The sequence below is a fragment of the Chrysemys picta genome, chromosome 4 (assembly GCF_011386835.1).
Source record: "Chrysemys picta bellii isolate R12L10 chromosome 4, ASM1138683v2, whole genome shotgun sequence".
NCBI classification, from domain to species: Eukaryota; Metazoa; Chordata; order Testudines; family Emydidae; genus Chrysemys; species Chrysemys picta.
The window spans coordinates 58,025,653-58,037,709 of record NC_088794.1 but is presented as its reverse complement, the minus strand read 5'-3'; the positions used below and the strand labels follow the sequence as shown (position 1 = coordinate 58,037,709).

The 12,057-nt window shown below is 50.5% G+C and overlaps 1 protein-coding gene across 2 annotated transcripts in view; it reads right to left on the bottom strand.

Annotated features, from left to right (window-relative positions):
• KCNC4 (potassium voltage-gated channel subfamily C member 4) overlaps positions 1-12,057 on the bottom strand; it is a 79,114-nt gene that overhangs the window by 5,651 nt on the left and 61,406 nt on the right. Inside the window, exon 4 of one of the 2 annotated variants that reach the window (XM_005311561.4) lies at positions 8,403-9,219. The exons of the other annotated variant lie outside the window; for it this stretch is intronic. Coding sequence (XP_005311618.1) covers positions 9,200-9,219 — 20 coding nt within the window. The 3' untranslated portion in view covers positions 8,403-9,199. Of the gene's footprint in view, positions 1-8,402; positions 9,220-12,057 lie in introns of those variants that run through there. 2 annotated transcript variants of the gene reach the window in all.

The following is a 12,057-nucleotide window of genomic DNA, read 5'->3' as shown; positions in this document are numbered from 1 at the left end:
TGGATGGATGTAGAGGCAACGTGATATTTTCTGTCCTATTATCCATCCCTTTCTTAATTATTCCCAGCATTCTGTTGGCTTTTTTGACTGCCACTGCACATTGAGTGGATGTTTTCAGAGAACTAACCACAATGACTCCAAGATCTCTTTCTTGAGTGGGACTAGCTAATTTAGACCCCATCATTTTATGTATGCTGGTACGAGAGCATCAGAGTGAAACTCAGGGAAGTGGACATCCAGAGCTAGATCTGAAATGTGTGGGAGGAGCCCTTCTCCAGGGCTAAATATATATAACATTTACTTTTCATTGGACGTTTCCACAGTCTGGCTTTACGCGCTTTTCACTGCAGTGCTGAATGATACATAGGGGTGGCAGCAAATGAAATGTGGGTGTGCAGTGCAATATGGCAGCTATACAGGCTAGTGCCGGTCTGCATATTCTGCCAATGAAGCCTGGAAGAGACAGCCCTTCTCTATCCTTCTCCAGTGCAATTGCCACCATAATGATGCATTTAGTCTTGGGCGTCTCTTTCCCTGAAAGATATTGACAGATGGGAGGCAGCCCAGATGCTGACACCCCTGCTGGGTTTTGTTCCTGCCAGATCGGACACTTGGGGCTACTTTCCTAGATTAAAAGTAATGCAATCAACCATTTGGCTCAGCAGCACAGGACACTTCAGAGCAGCCCCCCTCCGCCCATTTTACAATATTGTTTTTTTGCTTATTAAATCCCTTTTATTACATTCTCCAGCTCATCACAGGCTCACCTGCAGGCATGTGGGGCCCAGTGTCTATTTTTGGATTCGTGCCTTCGTCCCAGTTTGTCTTTCAGTCTCCTCTCTAGTCTCTCACAGTCTGTCTCGTTCTGGCTTTTTTTCTCCTCTCGCCGGCTGACTGCCTTTCACTTTTTCCTGTCATTCCACCTGTATTTTCTCTCCTCTTGCTTTCTCTCTGTCCTGCGCTTGGAAATAAGATACAAAGTGCTTTGGGGGGGCTATAAATCCAATCTGGTGGCGGGGGGGAGGGGTTGTCTCTTTGTTTTCGGGGAGGAAACAGGGCTTGTGAGTATGTTGCAGACTCATTCCCTCCTCTCTCGTATTGCCTGTGATGGCTTTATACACAGAGGCACTGTTGAGCCGAGTAATACAGTCCAACAGCAAAAGTCTTGCCAAAAGAGACTTATTCCAAGGGTTTGCTGTCAAGAACGGGAGTCTAGAGAAAACACACACACGCCCTTAAATAAACAGCAGATTCCCTTACAAAACCCCCTTGATCAGCTGGAGTTCAGGTTGCTGCCGCACAATAGTGTCTTCTGTTCTCTGTGTCCTTTCTCGACTGTGGTATTTTAATCCCCCTGTATTCAAATATTAGAAATTATGATTAAAGTCTCCCTGATTATCCCCCAAAAGAATGTTAGCGTGGTAAGCAAAACCAAACAAAACTAAGCAGGAAATGCACCATTCAGCACCACTGCTTCAAATGGGGAGCCAGGATGCCTGGGTTCTCTTCCTTCTGCAGAAGGGAGTGTGGTCTGATAGTTAGAACGGGGCATGGGGTGGCAGGACTGGTTTCTATTCCTAGCTCTGTCACTGCCTCATCATAGCATTTAAGGGAAGTCACCCGAGGCCAGATTTTCACAGGAGCTCAGGGTCAGATTTGCCACTTGCGCTGCGATTTTCAAAGTAGCTCAGCACCCAGCAGCTCCCATTGGGATACTACTGGTCAGATTTTCAGACAAGCTCAGCACCCACCATGCATGCCGCCTTCTTTTGAAAAGCTGGTCCTTAACCTCTCTGTCCCTCAGCTTCTCCTTCTGTAAAATAGGCACCATGTCCAGCCTCCCAGGGGTTCTGGCGAGGACTGGTTAATTAATATCTACAAAGTGCCTTGAGACCTGTGGGTGTAAGGCTCACTAGAAATGCAAACGATTGTGATCATTATTACTGAGGAGAGCAGATAGCCAGCTGCATCCTTCCCAAGGGGGAATGTGTGCATAAATTACAAGCCATTCTTACCCCAGCATGGGTTATTTCTTTTATCTGCCAGGAATCCCCCTTTGGGCTTAGTTAAATAATTCATCTTTTCCCCACCATCAAACACTGGTACTGCAGCCAGAGCACTCATTTCTCTGTCCCTCTGGCCCAGATCAGAAAGTGTTAAATCCCCCTGGGAAGGGATCCTGCCTCCTGAGTGTTCCAAACTTGCTATAGCAACTCTATAGCAACTGGCTTTAAACAACTACTTCGGGATGAACGCAACGCTTGGCTGGACCCAAGCAAGGCCTCTGCATCTTGTTAGTAAGCAGCAGCTCCCCAGTGCAGCAGCAGGAGAGGGACTCTGCTGCACCCGCCGGCATCCCTCATCTCTGCTTCCTCCGCTCTGTGGCTTGTTCTTTCCTCCGGTGCCCTGCTGGCCTGCCGTGTTCACACTGCAGGTGCCATCATCAGCTCCAGCAGCGCGTGCTGATGAACAGCGGGCTTGTTGTATGGCTCTATCCCGCCACAGCATGAAGGCACTAGATAGAGCAGCACAGGAGGCCGCACCATGTTGCAGTTGGAGAAGGGGACCATAGCCTGGGGTGGGGGACAGGATTCTCTGCTTGATTGTGACCTGCAGCAGGGGAGAGGCGGGCCCTATTTCACGCTGGCTCCACAACTGTCACACTGGAGTGGCTCCACTAACATCAGTGGAGTTACCCCCGTATTGGCATGGTTCTGACTGGGTTCTCTGGGCTCCAAGCCTCAGCTGGTGCAAACGGCTGCCGCTCCAGTGTCTTCTGATTTACACCCCGTGGAGGTTTTGGCCCTACATCTCTCTGCAACTGACGGACCCCCATCTTTAAACTGGAGACAATGCTAGGTGACCCTACCTTTCTAACGCGCTTTGATCTCCGCAGTCGGAAGGTGCTAGGGATGTGCCAAGTATTATAAGGGCAGGCAGTGTGGCCTAGTGAATAGAGCACTCAGGAGAACTGGGCTCTATTCTGTTGGCTGACTTTGGAACCAGTCACTTTCTCGCCCCGTGCCTCAGTTTCCTCAGCTGTCAAGTGGTGGTGATGATACCAACCCTCCTTTGCAAAGTGCTTTGAGATCTAAGATGATAAGAGAGAGGTGTTATCATCTCTGAGTGGACAGCATCTGAGATGAAGATATTTGTAGCCATGGGGGCTGGGATTTTTAAAAGGAGCCGATGGGAGTTAGGCACCCAACTGCCATTGTGTTTCAATACGATTTGGGCACCTAACGCTCCAGGAACGGTTGGTCTTGCTCTTGCCCCTCCAGGAGGCTGTGAGGGCTTCCTCCTATCTTAACACTAATCCAGACACCTGCCCCAATCAGGCCTTATTCTCTCACGGGCTGCGGAGGATTATTTTACACCAGAATCACAGCCCTTCCTCGTTAAGGCACAGACACAGCTAATCGCTTCAGAGGGGTTTGTTTGCTTCCAGCTGGATAAGCATGTATAAAGCCGTGGGGAAAAGCAGAGGCCACATCCAGTAGATTCCCACCTTACTGAGATTGGAGATCCACACTGCTGTCTCAGGATCAAGAAGCCCTACTTGGTAGGGATCCCACTTCTATCTCCACTGCACCTCTCTGGTCCATACTCCTCTGCCTAGACCGAGTGCAGGGAGCACATTTGTTATGGAGGATGAACTTACTGGATCGCAGCAAGAGCCCAGGTTAGAAATGCCAGCAGGTTTCCATTTGTGGCATCTTCTGCTTCTACTCTTACCTGGAGTCTGCTACTGCAATTGCTGCATACACAACTCCCTGGGACCAGCCACTGGAAAGATTGCACCTGGTTCACCTGGCTTTAACTTCTGGAACCAAAGAAGCCATTTGGTGCAGCAGCCATGGCCCTGTCTGGGGCAGGAACCTCTGCATACATCTTAAAGGCTCTATGGCAGGGGTGGACCACATCGGGGTTCCGAAACTGTATGGTGGGCCGGGAAGGGAAGACTGTGCCTCCCCAAACAGCCTGGCCCCTGCCCCCTATCCGCCCCCTCCCACTTCCTGCCCCCTGACTGCCCCCCTCAGAACTCCTGACCCATCCAACACCCCCGCTTCCTGTCCCCTCACCATGCCGCTCAGAGCATCAGGACCGGCAGCCGCGCTGCCTGGCAGGAGCTCGCAGCCCCGCCGCCCAGAGCACTGGCGGCACGGCGAGCTGAGGCTGCAGGGGAGAGGGGACAGCAGGGACGGGTCTGGGTCCCGTGGGCTGTAGTTTGCCCACCTCTGCTCTATGGCAATTCAAAGCTCAGCTCCCATCCAGTCTCAGTGTTGCAGACCAGTCCAAAGGGTATTAGGCACCCAAAACCAAAGTTGGATGCCTGATTCCCAGCCATAGGCTGCTTTTGATTGAGATGGAAGCAGAAAGGAGTTGCAAGAGAGGGGCTTTCCCATCGGTAGGTTTCCTTTCCAGATGTGTGAAGCCACAGAGAGAAAGGAGACGAGGGGAAGAAAAGAAAAAGGATTTATAGTTTTCTTCTATTTCCTTCTTGTCTCCAGGCTACGTCAACAGTTGCTCTCTGGCCCACTCCTTTAGTCCCTTTCTTCTGATTCAATCTCTCATCAGCCATGCTGCGACTCTACTGCTCTGCTTCCCTTTTCAGGATGTGCCATTTTACTCGGCAATCAACCCATTTGGTCTTCTGTAGCTAGGCTGCCCCCCTCACTCCTCTCTTCACTGTTTAACGCTGAATGGTTCGGTCTGGCTCTCAGCCTGAACATCTGCATACATGTCTGCTGGGCTACTTTCTATATGGCTATTTCAGTCATGTAGGGACCCCTCCGTATTTTAACAGCCATGTTTCCCAAATGCTTTTCCAATTACAAGGGTGCGCCTCTCTGTGTGAACATGTGTTGTGTTCTTGAGCATCTGCATGTGTGCATGGAGAGGTGTCCCTCTCTGGGAGGACACCAGGTACAACAGGGAGGTTCTGAACCCACACAAGTGACCTCAGCATTTCCCATTCTGGCCAAGATGCTGCAACAAACAAAAAAACCCACCACAACCCAACTGTTTTTTCTGCATCCGTTCCACAAATGGCCAGTCTCCTGCCACCTCCCAGCTCTGGCATGTCTGCCTGCCACTTGAACAGCTTTATGGTGTGGCTAGCTGGGATCATAAGGTGATTGGCACCTTTAAGCTATCTTTAAGGGGGAGGAATAGCTCAGTGGTTTGAGCATTGACTTGCTAAACCCAGGGTTGTAAGTTTAATACTTGAGGGGGCCATTTAGGGATCTGGGGCAAAAATCTGTCTGGGGGATTGGTCCTGCTTTGAGCAGGGGGTTGGACTAGATGACCTCCTGAGGTCCCTTCCAACCCTGATATTCTATGATCTGCCGCAAGAGAGATTAGGAGCAGGACGCATGCTGTAGCAGGAGGGACAAAAGGATGTTTTGGAGCAACAGTGTGGTGTCAGAAGGAGATGGCTGCAATCAGGAGCAACTAAAATGCTCAGGAGATATAACCCACTCTTACATGACTTAGGAACATCCTTTGAAGCCATCTTCCCCAGCCATACAGCTCCTACCTTGCACCAGAATGGAGCCCACTTTGCAGAGGCATAGAAGCCCTGGGTAGCATCTGCTGTCTCATGCTCGCTCCATGTCTTCTGTTGCTACCTATCCTTCTCCCTGCAGGTGTCACAAGGGACAGATCTACCATTACCCATTGGATTCCAAAGGGAGTTGGATCAGGCCCCAAATGATTGTGTAATTGATTAACAGTGCTGGAGGAAGCAGCAAAAGCCAGCAGAGCTCAGCCATAGGACACGATTGTATCACATAGAAAGGGGGCAGGGGGTGGGGAGCTTAGCCACCAGCTGACGGGGAAGAGAAAGGTTTGGATCTACCTATTGGGAGAGACAGGAACCAGCGGGAAATTCCTGACCCAGATCAGAACTTCCTCAGTGTTTGGGTGTGTTCAGCCCTGGGGTTACATGTCTAGTTAGAAATTGAGTTATTTTGAAATTCCCAAGCAGATCCATGCCAGATCTCGGGCTGAGAGTGTTAACAAGCTGATAATTTGAGCTGGTTAACATTTCCCCCCAAATTCATTGTTTTTGGACAAAAATTTAAGCTTTGAATTCCAATGACAAAAAAACAGGACTTCCTCCACGAGTTTCATGTCATTTTCTCGTTGAAGTTTCAACAAGATTCCAATAATCGGTTTGTTGATGAAAGTTTCGATGGCAGAGTAACAGCCTGGCTTTGAGCTAGTGACAGTGCCCCCTAGTGGTGCCAAATTGGATAAGGGACATAGCACCACTGCCCTCTAAAGGAGACCTAGAACGGCTGGGAGGGGAAGGTCCCTAATCTTCTCCTCCTGCCTGCAGCATTGCCCCAGTTGCTTCTTTCTGTTCCACACTTGCCAAGGCCCCTTGCAGTCTCTGAGCTGGTCATATTGCTTGTTGAACACCTGCTCGTACATGGCCCAGCCCTGCATTGACCTAGATAGTTTGCAGCAAATACTCATCTATCTTTGACATCTCCACCAGTGCTTGCCTTGCTTGACCTTTCTGTGATCCCTATTATACCACCCTGGGGCTGCTGCAAGAGAGTCACTCTGGCTTGAGAAGTTGAACTCTGGGGTATGGAGCCCAGGCGTGGACTCATCCTACAGCACGGTCAATCAGCAAGTGCCACTGTGGTCCTGCAGCACTGAGGTGCTCGGGCCCATTTACGCAGTGACTCTGAGCTGCTTTCAGACCTAGACAATGAAGCCACTTGCTCAGCATTGATCTTCTGAGAGCAAAACAGCGGCATTTTGGAACCGGGCCATGGAGTTTAATATAATTATGAAGCCAGTGGTGCAGCTTTCAGCCAACCTGGCTTGCAAATGGCTTTATCTCATCTGAGTGGGAAATATATAGTTTCTCTAAATGTCTCGGAGAAAGGTTTTATCTTTAATTGATGCTTGGCCATCAGCCACAAAACCACTGATCACTCAGGATTTGACACTGCTTTCTTTCCAGTGTTATGGAAGGCCTTTCCCAGTGATACATTCCCAGGGGCTGAAACCCTCTAGTTCTGTTTCTGATCATCACGTTTCACCATCATTCACAAAAACCAGCCCCCGCCTGTGTACATTCTCTCCAGAGTCATTCCCAACATGTGTTTCTTGTGAGCTTAAATTAATGTCCACAAGCTAATTGCAACAGTGACCTGGAACATTAGGCAGTGCAATCAGGGCCCCCATGTACACTGCCATTCCATGCCATTTGCTGCTCAATCCCCGTCCTGTGCTAGAGAACCTAAACTGTCATTTAAAACTAACAGGGGCTAGATCTTCCCCTGGTGCAAATCAGTGCAACTCCTTTGACTCAAGTGGAGCTACATCAGTTAACATCAGCTGAGGATCTGATTCTATATTTCTAGGCCTTATGACTGCAAAAAAAAAATTGAAAATATGAACTTAATGTAAAACAATATAAGAACATAAGACCAGCCGTACTGGGTCAGACCAAAAGGTCCATCTAGTCCAGTATCCTGTCTACCGACAGTGGCCAATGCCAAGTGCCCCAGAAGGAGTGAACCTAACAGGTAATGATCAAGTGATCTCTCTCCTGCCATCCATCTCCACCCTCTGACAGAGGCTAGGGACACCATTCCTTACCCATCCTGGATAATAGCCATTAATGGACTTAACCTCCACGAATTTATCCAGTTCTCTTTTAAATGCTGTTATAGTCCTAGCCTTCACAACGTCCTCAAGCAAGGAGTTCCACAAGTTGACTGTGCGCTGTATGAAGAAGAACTTCCTTTTATTTGTTTTAAACCTGCTGCCCATTAATTTCATTTGGTGGTTCCTAGTTCTTGTATTATGGGAATAAGTAAATAACTTTTCCTTATCTACTTTCTCCACATCACTCGTGATATAGTGCTGTCTTCCTGAATCTGCAGGCAGCCTGACAACAGCTCAGTGAGATGTGAACAATTCCATTCCTTGCAAGAGGTTGTTAACTCTGAAACCTAAAGATGGCATTTAAAAGGTCAACATTACTATTTCCCTGCTAATCATCTTTACAGAAAGAGCCAGTATGTGTTCTTCTACAATCTTGTGCTGTCAAGTAGGGACATTCATATTAAAAACAAAGAACACATAAAACCAGGAATCATTTAAATGAAGCTGCCATGGAATTTCCAGTCTGCTGCACCGAGAGTACTGTGGAACCCAGGTGTCCTGAGGCAGAATCCAGTGACTCTGTCACAGAGTCCAGGGACCTGGACACAGAACGTGGGGGACCGTACTGTAGAATAGAGGCCCAGGGTGTTGCAGGGTTATACAGAGTCTTGGCTGCAGTTTATAGGTGCAGTGGGTTTGGCCGATAACCAGATGATTCAGCGAGCTTGCGCAAAGGAAATGCAGAGTCAGTGACACGTACAAGAACCAAATTTCAGCTCCCAGATCTCTTTATTAGAACTCTAGTACTGCTTGACAGGAAGAGGCGTGTGTACAGCATATAAGGTAATGGGATTAGTATTGCCTTGGTCACAGAGATATGTAACAGCATTAGAAAGAAGCTAGCCATATCAGGCCAGCCAGTCCACCTGGTCTCTGCTATTGCACGCAGTCATTGGCTACTCTAGTATTGCAACTTGGACTTCTTGGAGGCTTCTCCACCCCACCCCCATGCACCTCAGGACCCATTGTCCAATGGGTCCCAAACCAATCCCAGGAGCAGCCTCTTTTAGAGAAGGAATCTGTACATTGGAGGAGGCTGGAGCAAACGTCACAGAGTCTAAAAATAATAATTAAAAAAAATAGTCCACAGCTACCGCTCGGCGGATGGACACGGTGAGAGCACAGATGGTGCCTGCAACAGGGCGTCTGTGATGAGCAGCTGACGCCCAGCGATGGTCGTCTGCAGCGAGATCCGGGTGCCGTCTAAGTTACTACAGCAGAACGACAGCAATCACGCCGGCCAACGGGTCAGTCAACAAGTGACGGGGAGCGAGTAGGGTTCATTGGAACAGTCAGACAGCACGGGAGTCGTTAATGGCGTCGTCAGTGGGGGCAGGGCGGGGCGAGGACCGTGGTATACATCAGACAGACGGTCATACGACACATGCACAACAAGCAAGGTTACAGCACGGCGGGAGAATCCGGTCTCGTCCCCCTCTTCCCTCACCTGCCCTGGGTACATTTAGACCTGGCAAATGGTCTGAACAAATCCCAGCTTCCAAGGGAGTCAGAGGGGATTCGACAGTCCTGCAAAAACAAGGATTTTCAGAGTCTTTCACAGCAAAAAGATCTTTGCCCGTGCGGCTGAGAGCAGGCAAACATGGCCCCACTAACTCATCTTTTGTTCTCTCTGCCTGCCAGCGCATGACCAAAGCTTTAAGAGAAGGTGATGACCTCGGCTTGGGGATAATTAGAAGAGAGGACATCTTTGCAGCTCTCTGCGTTTAAAGGACACAGGCATTAAACACACCATGGTACGCTTTCTCCTCTCAGCACTTCCTGCTCAGGGACTTAAATAAAATAAATAATAAATAAATAGAGACAGAAGGAGATCCGTGTGCCGTGTGGATCCAGAGACAGGGATGCTTTGAAAGGATGATTCATTCAGCTTTCTAAAGCCTGGGTAACACTGAAGCCGCCCAGACAGAACATATGGTAGTTTGGGTGAGTCAGAGGGAGAAGGCTTAGGCTAAATGAAGGGCTGACATCACCCAGGATGGGCACCCCTGAGGCTGGGTACAGTACAATCACTCTGCAGTTAGAGTCCCTCCCCCTAGCTGAGGATCCCTGGGCACTGGATGAGCCTCACCCTGGCTGGGACTCAGAAGAGCAGTGGTTTTTAACCTTTTCATAGTATATCAGGGTTGGAAGAGACCTTAGGAGGTCATCTAGTCCAACCCCCTGCTTAAAGCAGGACCAATCCTCAACTAAATCATCCCAGCCAGGGCTTTGTCAAGCCTGACCTTAAAGCCCTTTAAGGATGGAGATTCCACCACCTCCCTAGGTAACCCATTCCAGTGCTTCACCACCCTCCTAGTGAAAAAGTTTTTCCTAATAGCCAACCTTGACCTCCCCAACTGCAACCTGAGACCATTACTCCTTGTTCTGTCATCTGGTACCACTGAGAACAGTCTAGATCAGGGGTCGGCAACCTATGGCACGTGTGCCAAAGACGGCACGCGAGCCGATTTTTAATGGCACGCTGCTGCCTGCCGGGGTCCCGCTCAGCCCGCTGCCGAACCCCGGCAACAGGCTGAGCTGGACCCCGGCAGGCAGCAGCGTGCCATTAAAAATCCTGCCCGACCCAACCCGCTCTACTCTGCCCCCCGCCTACCGCTCTCTCTGGCGGGGGCAGGGGGCAGAAGCAAGCTTGATCCTGCCAGCTGCTGCTGTAGGGCAGGCTCCGCCGGCAGCCAAGCTTCCCCCTCCCCCGCCTCTTCCCCCAGCGTGCTGCGTGGAGCCCCGCCTCCTCTCCCACCCTGCTGCCGATGGCCCTTGCGAGGGAGGGGAGAAGAGCAGCCCCAGCGCCCTCACTGCTCAGACCAGTAAGGAGGCGGAGAAGAGGCAAGGGGGTAGGAGCGGGGCGTATCCCTCCAGCCCCCTGCCATGAGCCACTCAGGGGGCAGGGAGCACCCCCCTGATCCCAGCCCACCCCCCCAGCCCTCTGCCCTGATCCCTGCACCCCCCTTGCACCCCAGCTCCCTGCATCCCCCCCATGACCCTATCCCTGACTCCTGCACCCTCCACACATACCCAGGCCCCCCACATCCCAGGCCCTGATTCTTGCACCCCCCACATCCCCACCCCCACCCTGAGCACCAGGGCAGCAGCAGGCTGAGCGGGGCCAGCGGCTGGGACCCCAGCTGGCAAGGGGCTGGCAGCCAGAACCCCAGACCGGCATCGGGCTGAGCGGGGCCAGCAGCTGGGACCCTGGCTGGCAGGAGCCAGTGGATGGAACCCCAGACGGGCAACAGGCTGAGCCGCTTGGCCCGCTGCTGGTCTGGGGTCCCGGCCCTGGCCCCGCTCAGCCCGCTGCCGGCCTAGCGGAACGGAACCCCAGGCTGGCAGCAGGCTGAGCAGGCCGGCGGCTTAAGATCAGCATTTTAATTTAATTTTAAATGAAGCTTCTTAAACATTTTGAAAACCTTGTTTACTTTACATACAACAGTAGTTTAGTTATATTATATATAGACTTATAGAAAGAGACCTTCTAAAAAATGTTAAAATGTATTACCAGCATGCAAAACCTTAAATTAAAGTGAATAAATGAAAACTTGGCACACCACTTCTGAAAGGTTGCCGACCCCTGGTCTAGATCCATCCTCTTTGGAACTCCCCCTTCAGTTAGTTGAAAGCAGCTATCAAATCCCCCCTCATTTTTCTCTTCTGCAGACTACAAATCCCAGTTCCCTCAGCCTCTCCTCATAAGTCATGTGCTCCAGTCCCCTAATCATTTTTGTTGCCCTCTGCTGGACTCTTCCCAATTTTTCCACATCCTTCTTGTAGTGTGGGGCCCAAAACTGGATGCAATACTCCAGATGAGGCCTCACCAATGCTGAATGGAGGGGGATTGATCATGTCCCTCAATCTGCTAGCAATGTTCCTACTTCTACAGTCCAAAATGCTGTTAGCCTTCTTGGCAACAAGGGCACACTGTTGACTCATATCCAGCTTCTCATTCACTATAACCCCTAGGTCCTTTTCTGCAGAACTGCTGCCTACCCACTCGGCCCCTAGTCTGTAGCAGTGCATGGGATTCTTCCTTCCTAAGGACTCTGCACTTGTCCTTGTTCAACCTCAGATTTCTTTTGGCCCAATCCTCCAATTTGGCTAGGTCCCTCTGTATCCTATCCCTACCCTCCAGCGTATCTACCACTCCTCCCAGTTTAGCGTCATCTGCAAACTTGCTGAGGGTCCAGTCCACACCATCCTCCAGATCATTAATGAAGATATTGAACAAAACTGGCCCCAGGACCAACCCCTGGCCACTCCGCTTGATACCGGCTGCCAACTAGACATGGAGCCATTGATCACTACCCGTTGAGCCCGATGATCTAGCCAGCTTTCTATCCACCTTATAGTCCA